This window comes from Brienomyrus brachyistius, chromosome 18 (genome assembly GCF_023856365.1).
Source record: "Brienomyrus brachyistius isolate T26 chromosome 18, BBRACH_0.4, whole genome shotgun sequence".
Classification (NCBI taxonomy): domain Eukaryota; kingdom Metazoa; phylum Chordata; class Actinopteri; order Osteoglossiformes; family Mormyridae; genus Brienomyrus; species Brienomyrus brachyistius.
This window is the reverse complement of record NC_064550.1, coordinates 11,272,785-11,284,761: the sequence shown is the minus strand read 5'-3', so window position 1 is coordinate 11,284,761 and position 11,977 is coordinate 11,272,785. Positions and strand designations below refer to the sequence as shown.

General features: G+C 39.9%; 1 protein-coding gene across 5 annotated transcripts; it reads left to right on the top strand.

Moving 5' to 3' along the window:
• Positions 1–292: 292 nt before the first annotated feature.
• tlx3b (T cell leukemia homeobox 3b) lies at positions 293–11,518 on the top strand. Of its 5 annotated transcripts, none has more exons than XM_048983188.1 (4): positions 293–339; positions 3,129–3,591; positions 7,043–7,280; positions 10,520–11,518. In XM_048983188.1, the coding sequence occupies exons 2-4, from the start codon at positions 3,162–3,164 to the stop codon at positions 10,731–10,733; spliced, it is 882 nt and encodes a 293-aa protein (XP_048839145.1). In that variant the 5' UTR covers positions 293–339; positions 3,129–3,161; the 3' UTR covers positions 10,734–11,518. The 5 variants fall into 5 exon arrangements, with proteins under 5 accessions (XP_048839145.1, XP_048839147.1, XP_048839143.1 ...); XM_048983190.1 differs by lacking the exon at positions 293–339 and having other exon boundaries at positions 2,394–3,591; positions 10,671–10,760; positions 10,983–11,518; XM_048983186.1 differs by lacking the exon at positions 293–339 and having other exon boundaries at positions 2,394–3,591; positions 10,520–10,760; positions 10,983–11,518.
• The last annotated feature ends 459 nt before the right edge of the window (positions 11,519–11,977 follow it).

Below are 11,977 nucleotides of genomic sequence, written 5' to 3'. Positions count from 1 at the left end.
ATGGATGGATGGATGGATGGATGGATGGATGGATGGATGCTTCTAAAAATTTTATATCTGTAATAGTGGATGCAATGAAAATTATATCTAAAGCCTTGCATCTCCCATGGTACAGGATATATAACTCGCTGCGTGTGGGAGTCACAGGTCCACACCTCGGTTTTCCACCCGCAGTGCTAAGACGTTCGGTTAGGCTAATTTGCCCACAGCCCCAGGTCTGTTGCATTGTTATGGGTGCATGTGTTTTTGTGTGTATGCCCTGCAAATGAATAGCACCCCATCCAGGACACACCTCAGCCCTGTGCTCTGCACAGCCTATGGGTAGGATGCAATGACCAGGTAAGCAGTTGGATGACAAATGGGGATTTTAAACGTGTAATTTGTATTTTGGGTCTGAGTCGTATAAGAACTCTGTCATTAACTTCATTAGTGTTTGAAAATTTCAAGCAGCATACGCAGTATGTTAAAAGTATTTAATGCATATCGGGAATATCTGAATGAGCCTGATTAATCAAAATATGTAAATCTGAAAACATAATGTATATTTAACGAGGTAGTTTCGCCGACTTGTTATAGAAGCACTGCAGAACTACCTACGCCGTCTTAATGTTACCTATTGACAGGCTTCGCGAGTTACAGGTAAACTCAACTTGAATTTCATGTTCTGCGTACACGTTGCATTCTTCACTGAAATGTACAGTGACACTATTTTCAGTTATTGTTGAAATTATCCATCAAGTTTAAAACTAACAATTAATACACTCAACGCATCCAACGGACTTGGGATCTTCTTGGTTTCTTTTCCCTGTTTTTCTTTCCTCCTCAGAAAGTTTTAAAAATCGTTAAATGGGCAGGTGGGCACAGATCGCCGCAGGACGAAAGGTTCAGTGACAAGTACTAAAGGGTGACGTAACGGTCTAGGCTCGTGCCTTCCCCGCCCCTAAGGACTGAAGCTTTTAAGCATCGGCGCTAATGGTCTATTAAACTATCAAGTACTTCAACGTAAACGGATTTGCTCCCCTCCAACTTCAGTTCCCTGGAGGTAATCAAACGTGGCGGATTGGCCAAAGGGCTATAATCGCCTTTAAGCGGCGGATTACAAGGAACCACTTAGATCCGCTGTCCACAGATAGTGTTTCCCGTAGCTCTTATTGCATTAAACCATGGAGTGGAAATTGCGTTACCCGCACAAACAAACAGGGAGTCTCTAAAATTCTCGACCACTATCACTACAGTCAAAATTTATACACGCATTCCACGACTAAACGTTAGCAATGCGCATGTAGGCCTATGGTAAAACAAATCATACATTTTTAACAAGTCTTTTAAGATGCTTACAAATCGAAGAGATGTGCGAATGAATCTGAATGTGCATTTGTTGTGCGCGCGATATTAGATATTTAAATTAAAATAACGAGTTCCATTCGTTCATTATCCAGCAACGCTGTAGTTTCTCTTTCACCGAAGCAAACGTTCAGGTTTGAAGAAGTTTGGTGACGACTTAATTTATTGAGCTTGTGGCAGCCTAGCTATACAAGATAGATTAATGGTGCATTTGAGTACCCACATAATAAGTATTCGAGACAAAAAACACTGATTAGTTGGTTTCACAAGCAAATAATAGAGAATAAGTCGTTTTATTTATAAAATCTGTAAAATATTTCCATATCCACCAGAGATAACAATAAACCACAATTTCTCCATTTGTATTATAATTGTTCTCCTCACACACTGGTAACCTTAGAGTACCGATACAAACGATCAGTAGTATAGCGCTTAAATAAACTAATGCTTAACAGCCGATAATGCAGATTTGCATTCATTACATATAGTATTTAGAATTCATTCGTATTTACGTGACTATGGACTTCATGTATTAAACTTGACGTTAAATATTGTACTAGTATATATAGCAGGTTGAAGATATCACTAAAGTGAGCGCAAATCGACCTTGACATTGAAATTACGCGAGTTTCAGAGGTGTCGGTATACAGTCGGTATATAATCATAATAAAGTTATTAAAATATTAAATACCAATTAAAAAATGTAAGAGGGTATTAATGTAGTTTCGTGAATATTTTAGGTATGGCGCAGGTTAAACTGATAAAAGAATAGGCCTATTTAACAAGCAACAAAACAAGCATATCAATAGGCCTGAATATGATTCGATACAAAATTTTATAAAATAAAATACGATTTCGTAGATGTCATAAAGTGCCGGTTGCAAATCGACGTATTTTATTGGTCAACATAGCCCGTTTCTTACCAAGAATCAATAAACAAAGAATTATATACATGAAAACAAGTAATGACAGATCATTGTCCGAAGATAACTAAGATGACCTGGACACATCCATAATTTAAGTATTTTATTATTCAAAAATTTGCATATCTAGATGAACTGCTTGCAAGATTATGAAGCATGTGTGTCCGTGGTTCAAATTACTTACAAGTAATTCGAAAACAGCAACGTAATAAAATCAGACCAAATACAAACTCCAAAAGAAGAGAAGAGTATTATATTAACGGTCATTCCGAAAGCTGTCTAATAACTATTATTACCGCTGTAAAAGTAAAACGACTATAATGTCTAACGCGCAGGAACTGTTTCCTGTTATATAATTGATGTTTTAATAATACTAAGTTCACAATATGTTGCAGCTCGATTGGACAGTCTCGAGTTTAATGAATTTGCTTTGTGCTTTTTAAAATATGATGTCACTTCAAAACGTTCCCTCAGCTGGTATTTGCTTTCGCTAGTTAATGTTTAAATGCCAGCCAATAGGGTGATGGGGGGTTTTCGTCGAACCAATGGAAAGACTGGATTGCGAAACACAACTGTGGGGTACAGGGTGTCGGGGAGAACGCTATCCCGTGCAGAGCCATCTGACCCACAGAGCCAGATCCGCCTGCCAATCTTTCACTGGCGTCTCCGACCCGCAGATGGATGGGTCTGTTAGCGTTGCCAAAAATCCGTTCTGTACTTTCAGACAAATAACTCGAAATTGATCTCAATTAAGAGAGCACGGTTCCCGACGACTGAACGCCGGTCTTCATTCTTTTCCTATTCCGTTCCCCACTGTTTTTTTTCGTACACCAAACTCTGGCTAACCGCACTTCTTCTCAGTAGAGAAGCGCTGGTAGCGGACGGGGAGTAAGGATGGAGCCGACCCCGAGCAGCAGTCCCAGCGACCCCAGCCAGCCCCCCCAAGCCGCCCAGCACGAACCCATCAGCTTCGGCATTGACCAGATACTGAGTGGTTCTGACCCAGAGAGTTCTCAGCAGAACGGCACCAAGAACAATTCGGATACCGGCGGCAGTTACCACCTGGGAAGCCCTACCGGAGCCAGCACGGCACCGTACACAGCGCTCGCCGCTTCTTATCACGGCATTACTGCATCTTTGGAAGACTCCGGCTCTTACAGCGTGAACCTAACTCTCGCCCCCGGTGGTGTAATCCGTGTCCCGGCACACAGACCGATGGCCGCTGCGGTTCCACCGCCTATGGCCAGTGCGGTTCCTGGTTTCGGCAGCCTCAGTTTTCCGTGGATGGAGAGCAGTCATAGATTCGCCAAGGAGAAGTTTGCAGGTACACTGGTGAAAGTAGTTCAGATGTATTAATAGATGCATTAACCAAAAGCATGCAAATGCAATTAAATTACAAAAATGAAAATATTATAAGTAGCCAATATAATAACCTATTTTTGGTCATTCTTAAATTGAACTCGAGATGTCATGCGAGATTTGTCGTTTAAAATCGACACAGCGTCAGTCCACTAATGTAAGGAAACCGGTAAACGAATTACAGATATACAAGACACAGAAAACACAAAACTATATAACCGAATATACGGCGCTCGTGGTTTTTCGATTTATGGTTGCTGGATACTTTTACAGCATTCTGCTTCGCTTAACGCTGCCTGCCGCATGCAGCAGGAAGAAGATCTTCTCTAGTTTTCAGATATGCTAGCCTAAAATAAAATTAAAATGGCTTGCTGGTTTTGGAGGGAAACAACTAGTAACTTATGTTTATATTTACAACAAACGAGCTTTCGGGTACGATACGTTACGATTTAATTGTTCTAAAAATATTTTAGATTTGAAATATGTATGTTTTAATAAAAATAAATGCATTTGTTCTAAGTAATTTATAGTTTTATAAATTAAAAATCCAAATAACAGTTTTATTGTTGTCAAATAAAATTAAATTACACCACAAAAGCAAGAAAATCACAAATCCGTTGCAATGTGTAATGCAATAATCTTACTATTAATCTAATTATGGTACATTTCATATTAAAACACTGAATGATCATTAAGACATGTAAAAATAATTTAAGAGTGAATTAGTTCATTTTTAGCCAAAATAATAAATTGAATAATGTACGTTACAGTCGATTTAATGTAATAATAAATGTCCGTTGCTGTATATGAACGCTCTTCTTATATGCTATTGTACTTTTATTATGGAAAATGAAATTGTCTCAGGGAACATGAGTGTAATGTGCGCCTTTTCTCCTTACATCAATGCATTTAAAATGATGAGTAAATAACGGGCATAGCCCGCTACGCTCTTCATTCCGTGCCAGTACTGCGAAGCGCGCGAATGACCCGTGTGTAATCCAGCTGCATGTATTTAAAACGCAGTGACCCGTGTGTAATCCAGCTGCATGTATTTAAAACGCAGTGACCCGTGTGTAATCCAGCTGCATGTACATAAAACACAGTAACACGTGTGTTTAGGGAGAATAAGTGAAGCATTCATATCAAAAAAAGAAAAAAGCGTTCAAAACATAAACTTATAGTATTTTAATTTGCTCTTATAAATTCATTTAAAATGGAAAACTTGAGGGAAAAAGCACAACGTGTAAAATGTATTTTAAATAATGACATTAATAAAAATGACAATAACAACAACAATAAATTATAAAATAATAATAATATTGAGCACAAACGAATCGATAATAATATTAAGCTGTACTGCAGTGACAGAACTAGCTCCCCCTGAATTCATTAAAATATTCTTGCGGTGTTTTCGCATAAAGTAACAAATTAATTACTAATAATATTTTATGTTTTCCATTTTGTCGTTGAACATGCAATGCGACTAAAACCACTGAGGAGCGTGATTTATCTGTTTTGCTTTCCTTTTAAAACACCGACTATATCAGGTAATTCGATCCAGTGCAGCAGTCTGGTCAGTCCGCTGGCAGCCAGACTAAGGAGCGAAATTAGCCTATTAAAATCAATAAAAAGCAAATAAATAAATGTATATTGTAATATAATATTTAGACACCATTTTAAACTGGTGTATATGTGTATTTAATCAATCAATCAATATGTTCCATTCCGATCTTTCTACCTGTTCGTGTAGTATGTATAATTCTTACTAGGAATTCACTGAGAATTTACTCACACATGATGAGTTGTATTGGCAGAGAACCAAAGCACATAAATTCTACGTCAGCAGTCGATAGGTACGCGCTGTCAGGCTGCTCCGCGAAATATTGACCTACTAGGAGCCCTTTACGTTGTCGCGCGGTAATGACATCAATATATATTATCAGACTGTAGAAGGGGTCCACATTTGGCTGCAAGGTTAAGCGCATTTTTGTGAATGTTACACACACACAGCCATTTATCATCCCAATCTTTCCAGTGTTTCATCCTTTAAATAAGTAATCACTGCATGCCATTTAGATATTAATTAGCCTAAAATTAGCCAAAAAAACTATGCAACGCATTTATATATAGTCCAGGTTTAATCCTCATGAAAATAAAATAATTCGTTGCAAATAGATAATACTAATATAATAATATAAGAGTAATATAATTATAACATAGCTGTTTTTTTTTCTTTTTGGTTACGCATAACCTATATTTATGCATATATGTATGTTAGTCTCCCTTATGTATACCAAGCAATGCTCTCATCAGGGACAACACATCGAAGCATTTCGCATAGTAACACTTACGTCGTTTTGGGGTCCATATCACGTCAATACTGAGAAGTACCCGTTACAATCACTGATCGTGCATTCAAATGCTAAGGCACCAGGAAGACAGCGGAAGCGGTATTATATGGCGACAACGCAGCATATATCACGATTTCGTACTATTTCTTCGGTATTGCAACATGTTTCCCCGCGAGCCCAGTATTTCCTGCTGAAGAGTATTTATAGCTTGTGCATAAAGGGAATTTTTACGAGGTTATGTATTTCGTATTAAAGCCAGCCGCTAATATTTATCGCCACGTTTATTTACACGTTAATGTTGCTTCAAATTTAATGCTCCAAGCCAAACTTACCTGTTAAAAATAACATCGTTTAAATGGGGCGTAACACGAGATAACATCGGCAAGCTTTGATACTTTAATGTCTCAGTCAAAGTTTAGAGAAGAACATAGTTATTAATAGAATCAATCGTTTACTCCTTTGCTATTATATTATTAAAAAACCCAATTAGGTTAATGCTAAAATGGTTGCAAATGCTATACAAATACATTACCTGAGGTACCTTTTTTTGTAAACAAAATGAATTACTTTAACATTACGTGTTTTTTGTAAATCTATTATTACAAAAATTACCCTTCCCAATTTGGAAAAAGATAGAAATGAAGATGCAGGAAAAGGCAGATTACCGTTTTTGAATTATTGTGCAGAGACTTAGCAGAATATTCTACCTGAGCCGATTTAAACTGCTAACAGATTTCCTGCTTTACCTACACACAGGTATGTTTTCCCAAAGCACTGAATCAGGTTATCTGCCATGCTGAAGATGTAAAATGTTAGACCTGTTGGATACCTTCTCCTAGGCCAGATATCAAGCTATAAAATACAGGTAAATAAAAATAAGAATTTTATTCGATCCACTTAAGTTAGCTATGGAGATAAAATGATAAAAAGAAAGTTCTAAAAGAAGAGCGGTGTCAACACAGATGTGAGGAAGAGGAGGAGACTTGGTGGTACAGCTGGAAAAATAAGCACTTACCCATCATTCCATCTGCCCCCTTCTGCCTGTCCCCACCCGCTGTTCTGCAGCGGCCCTCACCCCGTTCTCCGTGTCACGGAGGATCGGCCACCCATATCAGAATCGCACGCCACCCAAGCGCAAGAAGCCGCGCACCTCCTTCTCCCGCGTGCAGATCTGTGAGCTGGAGAAGCGCTTCCACCGGCAGAAGTACCTGGCCAGCGCAGAGCGGGCCGCTTTGGCCAAGACGCTCAAGATGACGGACGCCCAGGTCAAAACCTGGTTCCAGAACCGCAGGACCAAGTGGAGGTGAGTGAGAACTGGAAAGCAAAAAAAAAAAAAAAAAAAGATGAGAAAATGACAGAATTTACAGCAAAGATTCCAATCTGTCACAGAGGTAAAAACAAAGTGCTCAGTGCAACATAACTAAAACAAACGTGTCACATTTGTAGCCAAGCAAATATTGCCTAAACAACGGCGCAGTGCTTCATCTCTAATGCGAAGAAACCTTCAGACTTAGGACTGGATGACCCTTCTGGGACGCCATAGCTAAAAAAGCACTGTGCACCCGACTGTAACTCTTCATAAGCAACCGAAATGAGCCCGGTAGCAGAAGCTACTGTCACCATGATCAGTCTGAGTAAAAATCAGAGATGTGGAACTTTCCCATTTTTAAAAGTGAATGACTGAGGTAAAATCCATAACACTCTGAAGATTACTGATGAGGTGCATATTCTAGGTAATGCAAATAGCTTAGCTTGTTTTTTTAATATTAGTGGTATTTGCAAATTGCATTGTAAATTGTTTTACCATGGTTACCTCATTTTACTGTATAGACAGACAGACAGACAGACAGACAGACAGATAGATAGATAGATAGATAGATAGATAGATAGATAGATAGATAGATAGATAGATAGATAGATAGATAATTGCAGCTTTAAATCTGCAGACAGCTGCCAGTGTAGGTATGGAAAGGAAGCAGGCTGGCACCTGTGAAGTTGTCACTTTCCCTATAATCATTATCGAACCAGGTGTCCTGGTCAGGGTTACAGGGGTCATGGGGCCAATCCCAGGCAGGGGTACACCATGGAGGGCCACATACACACCCTGCGGGCAATTGGGAGACACCAGTTAGCCTGGATTAATTTCTATGGACAGTGGGAGAAAATGGCATCATCAGGAGGAATCCCACACAACAGGTGGAGACCAGGAAAACCACACACACACACACACACACACACATTTGTATTAACATCTTTGTGGGGACCGGCAATTTATTTCCACAGAAAAACCCAAATCTCAACTGTAACACAACCCCTACCCAGCCCTAACCTTAACCACGAGTAACCAAATAAAATACTTTTGGCATTTTTAGTTTTTTGATTGTAGACTCGGATTTTTGTATAATTCAGTTTCCCTTGTTGGGTCCAAAAAAAAAAAGATCCTCATAACGTCATAATAACAAATTTTTATCACATTGTGGGGAAATCTGGTCCCATAATGTAATAATTACAAAAACGCCCCCCCACCCCCACTCCCACACCCAGCAGTAGCGGATGAGGCAACAGGGATGCCCTCCTTCCCAAAACACATAAATATATGATTACACTAATTTAACAACATATAAACTTTGGACAGCCGTAAAGTGCATTCGTTAATACTGGATGTAAACAGTCTGCTGGTATCTGTTGCAGGGCGAGATGTACGTATGCAGTGGTTTTGCCTGAATGAAAGATTGACACGTGACCAAACACCTTTGAACGCCTGTTAATTGTGCTAGAGTGGCGGGTAATAACGCGGGGGTAATGAGCCCACTAGGACCCTGGTCTCCTAAAATTGAACAAAACGAACCAATTATTTGAAAGATACACCTGCCTGGGCTTTCCCTCGGTGGCATACCTATGTTTACTAACGCATTTTCATGTCTAGCCTACGAGGTCCATTTTGGACAAATATTACAGCATATCCCATAATTCTAAACAAATTTCGTTAGTGTTGCATTTCATTTGAACCCACTGCAAGACACAATAATTATACAATATTTACTTGAGTGATTACTTCCACCCCAATAGAATTGTCGATGTTAATAAACTTCCCGTCACAATTAATAACCGGTGCGTTTTGAACAGGTAGAATTGAAAGTGAATAGACAAATTGCATTTCTCGGATAAGCGTAATAGGCTTGGCTGTATGACAAGCGCAACTGGTGCGGCCGTCAATTACAAGTCTGTTTATGTGGGAAACGTGCGGCTTTCGGTATTGATAAGAACGAACAAATTGCCCATAGAGACTTGTCACTGAATAATAAAAATATATTAATAATAGTTTCCTTTAAAATATAAACGGCACTTAAAAATATGGAAATTAATTATTTTGTATTGGGTTTGTTTTCTTCCGTCTAATACGCTTTGATTAATATGTGATTTTAAACCACGAAAAACTGCGTCTAAAGGGCTATTCATACTAATCATACTATCTCAGACCGTTTGTAGCAATATGTATCCGTGAAACATTCATAAGAGAAGGTATTAACCAATCTGTAACATTTCATCTTCATATACGGTTGATATAGCCATATAATAGCAATATAACGGTCAGTGTTAAGGTTTATTTTTTATCATAGTGGTGTCATGGCGAAAGATGCCGCGCGACAAACTATTGGCTCGAGGCGCTGTTGAAATTACTTTGTATTCATGCGTGCCATGTAAATGTGGACGGATCCTTTTCACTATGCATAGAGTTTCTGCGGGCTTCGCTTCCCGCAGGTGTTATTAAGTGAAGTAAAGTACAAAGTGACTGCAGCATCTAAGAACCCCATGCAGGTTCACAAGCCCGATTAACTTTAGGCCACGGTTATTTGCGGTGGAAAATTAAAGATAACTATAAATATATATGTTCACAGTGATTAGTAATTTTGCAGTGATCTGTGTATCGCTGCGTTGTATTTTATATAAAAGTATAACTGTATGCGTTAGTAACAGAAGCTGGTTTGAATACAGAAGAGCTGCTTTGTATTACAGCAGGGTTGCGGTCTCTCACGCGTCTGGCGTGACACGCTTTCAGACTCTTGCGCTCATGCAAGGAATCTTACGGCAAATCTATATTATTCCATTATAAACCTAAAATTAGCTCATAAAAAGCGTTGGGATATTTTGCAAAGCCTACAGACTATTGAGAAGGTAATAAAACCGTTACATACATGTAACTGTATGTGCAGACTTGTCTCAAATCGAAAATCTCATGTCAAAGTCGGGCAACTCTGGTTACAGTTACAAGTTGCCAGAAATGTTGCTCTTATTTGATTTGTCTTCTAATGAAGGAACCATTTACTGGGTCTGAAAAAAATGTTACAATTGCCCAAACTTCTGGCTGGCATGTCATTCCCCCTCTTCCGTTGTATCTTTCTGTAGCTGTCTGCCGGCCTTTTCCCACTTACTGTTAATATATCTCTGTCTGCTCTTTTTAGCTTGTCTCCTTGGGTCTTGTCCTGTTTCTTTTTTGTCTCGGCCTGTGATTGCCTTCTCTGACTGTAACCCTGTTGCCAGGCGACAGACGGCGGAAGAGCGGGAGGCGGAGCGCCAGCAGGCCAATCGCCTGATGATTCAGCTGCAGCATGATGCCTTCCAGAAGTCCCTCAGCGACTCCATACCCCCTGACCCACTCTGTATTCACAACTCCTCCCTCTTTGCCCTCCAGAACTTGCAGCCCTGGGCCGCTGAAGAGGGGAGCAAGCTGGGAGGCGTTACAGCCCTGGTATGAGAGCAGGGTCGCGAATCACATGCACTGGTAAACACTTGGCCTGATTTTTTTTTTTGCCATTGTGGATGGATGGATCAACTGACAACAGACTTGACTCCTCATCCCCCTTCCTTTATGTTAACCCCCCCTGCAATCATGTTCAGTTCCAAAGTGGGGCAGAGGCTAAAAGATCAAAAACAATGAACTGAAAAATGTATTGTTTCAAAGCACAACATTTGCACAAATTGCTTCCCTTTCCTCCACCCCCAGAATCAAAGGTGAAGCAGGACTTGGGGGAAGCATCCCTGTCTTCAGCAGTCAGGACAGTCCTGCCTGAGGGTGAGAGTAGGACCGCAGTGTCAGTGGGATTGTTTTTTCGTTTTTTTTTTTTTTGACTATGAGGAAGTTCACATGACTACGAACCTCCCCAAAAAACAGCCAATAAAACAAAGGTCAGTGGCCAAATGGGGCATTCCGGAATCCTGCACAGACGGTCCTTCTGTTTCTTTCAGAACTTCAGTGTCTGCAGGGCACATCCTACCATCATATTGTTCATTCCGTGGGGTGACGCTCTACTGAAGGTGTGTAGTTGGCATTAAATGTATCAGAAGGAAGACAGTGACAATAATGTTTACATACTGTACTTGTGAGAAAAGTTTTGTCTTGTTCATTGACAGGAAAAATATCCATTCTACAAAATCATGTACTATACTTTGTATTTTACAAATATGTAAATATTTTTTTTCCGCAGGAAATACATCTGCTTTCTATATTGTGTCACAGTGGCTGGGTCTGTTGTCTTATTTCTCTTTGGTCCGTTTTATCTTCTAGATTCTAGTACTGACATACCCAGAATATTCTGTGATTCCATGATACTTTGTTTCCCCTCGATTTGCCGCCAAAATCTGCCTAAATTAATGCAGCTGCACGGCCCACCTGCCTTTCTGATGTCTATAACACTTATCACACTAATCAGTGGAGGCTCCTGCTTGTTTCTTAGCCTTTACTCATGAAACCAGGGCACAGACAGAGCCCCCCCCCCCCCCCCCCGCTCATATTCTGTGGCACTACCTTGATTGCAGCTATTTAAGTTGTATAATGGGGATGAGCACTCCTTGTTCCCAAAAGCTGCACACTGCACTGGCTTCCACTTAATCGCTTTACGGAAGCAATTATGCGGCTCAGGCACCTGTTCTGGTTGCATTAGTGCACCTCAGCGGCATCAAGTAGGATTTCGCCCAATGATTATCGAACCGGTTCACTTC

Bases quoted from the DNA above. Each gene is read 5' to 3' on its own strand.
- tlx3b (XM_048983188.1), top strand. From the start codon at position 3,162: ATGGAGCCGACCCCGAGCAGCAGTCCCAGCGACCCCAGCCAGCCCCCC. The intron at 3,592-7,042 runs GTACACTGGTGA...GCTGTTCTGCAG, and splicing joins CGCCAAGGAGAAGTTTGCAG to CGGCCCTCACCCCGTTCTCC. The intron at 7,281-10,519 runs GTGAGTGAGAAC...CCCTGTTGCCAG, and splicing joins AACCGCAGGACCAAGTGGAG to GCGACAGACGGCGGAAGAGC.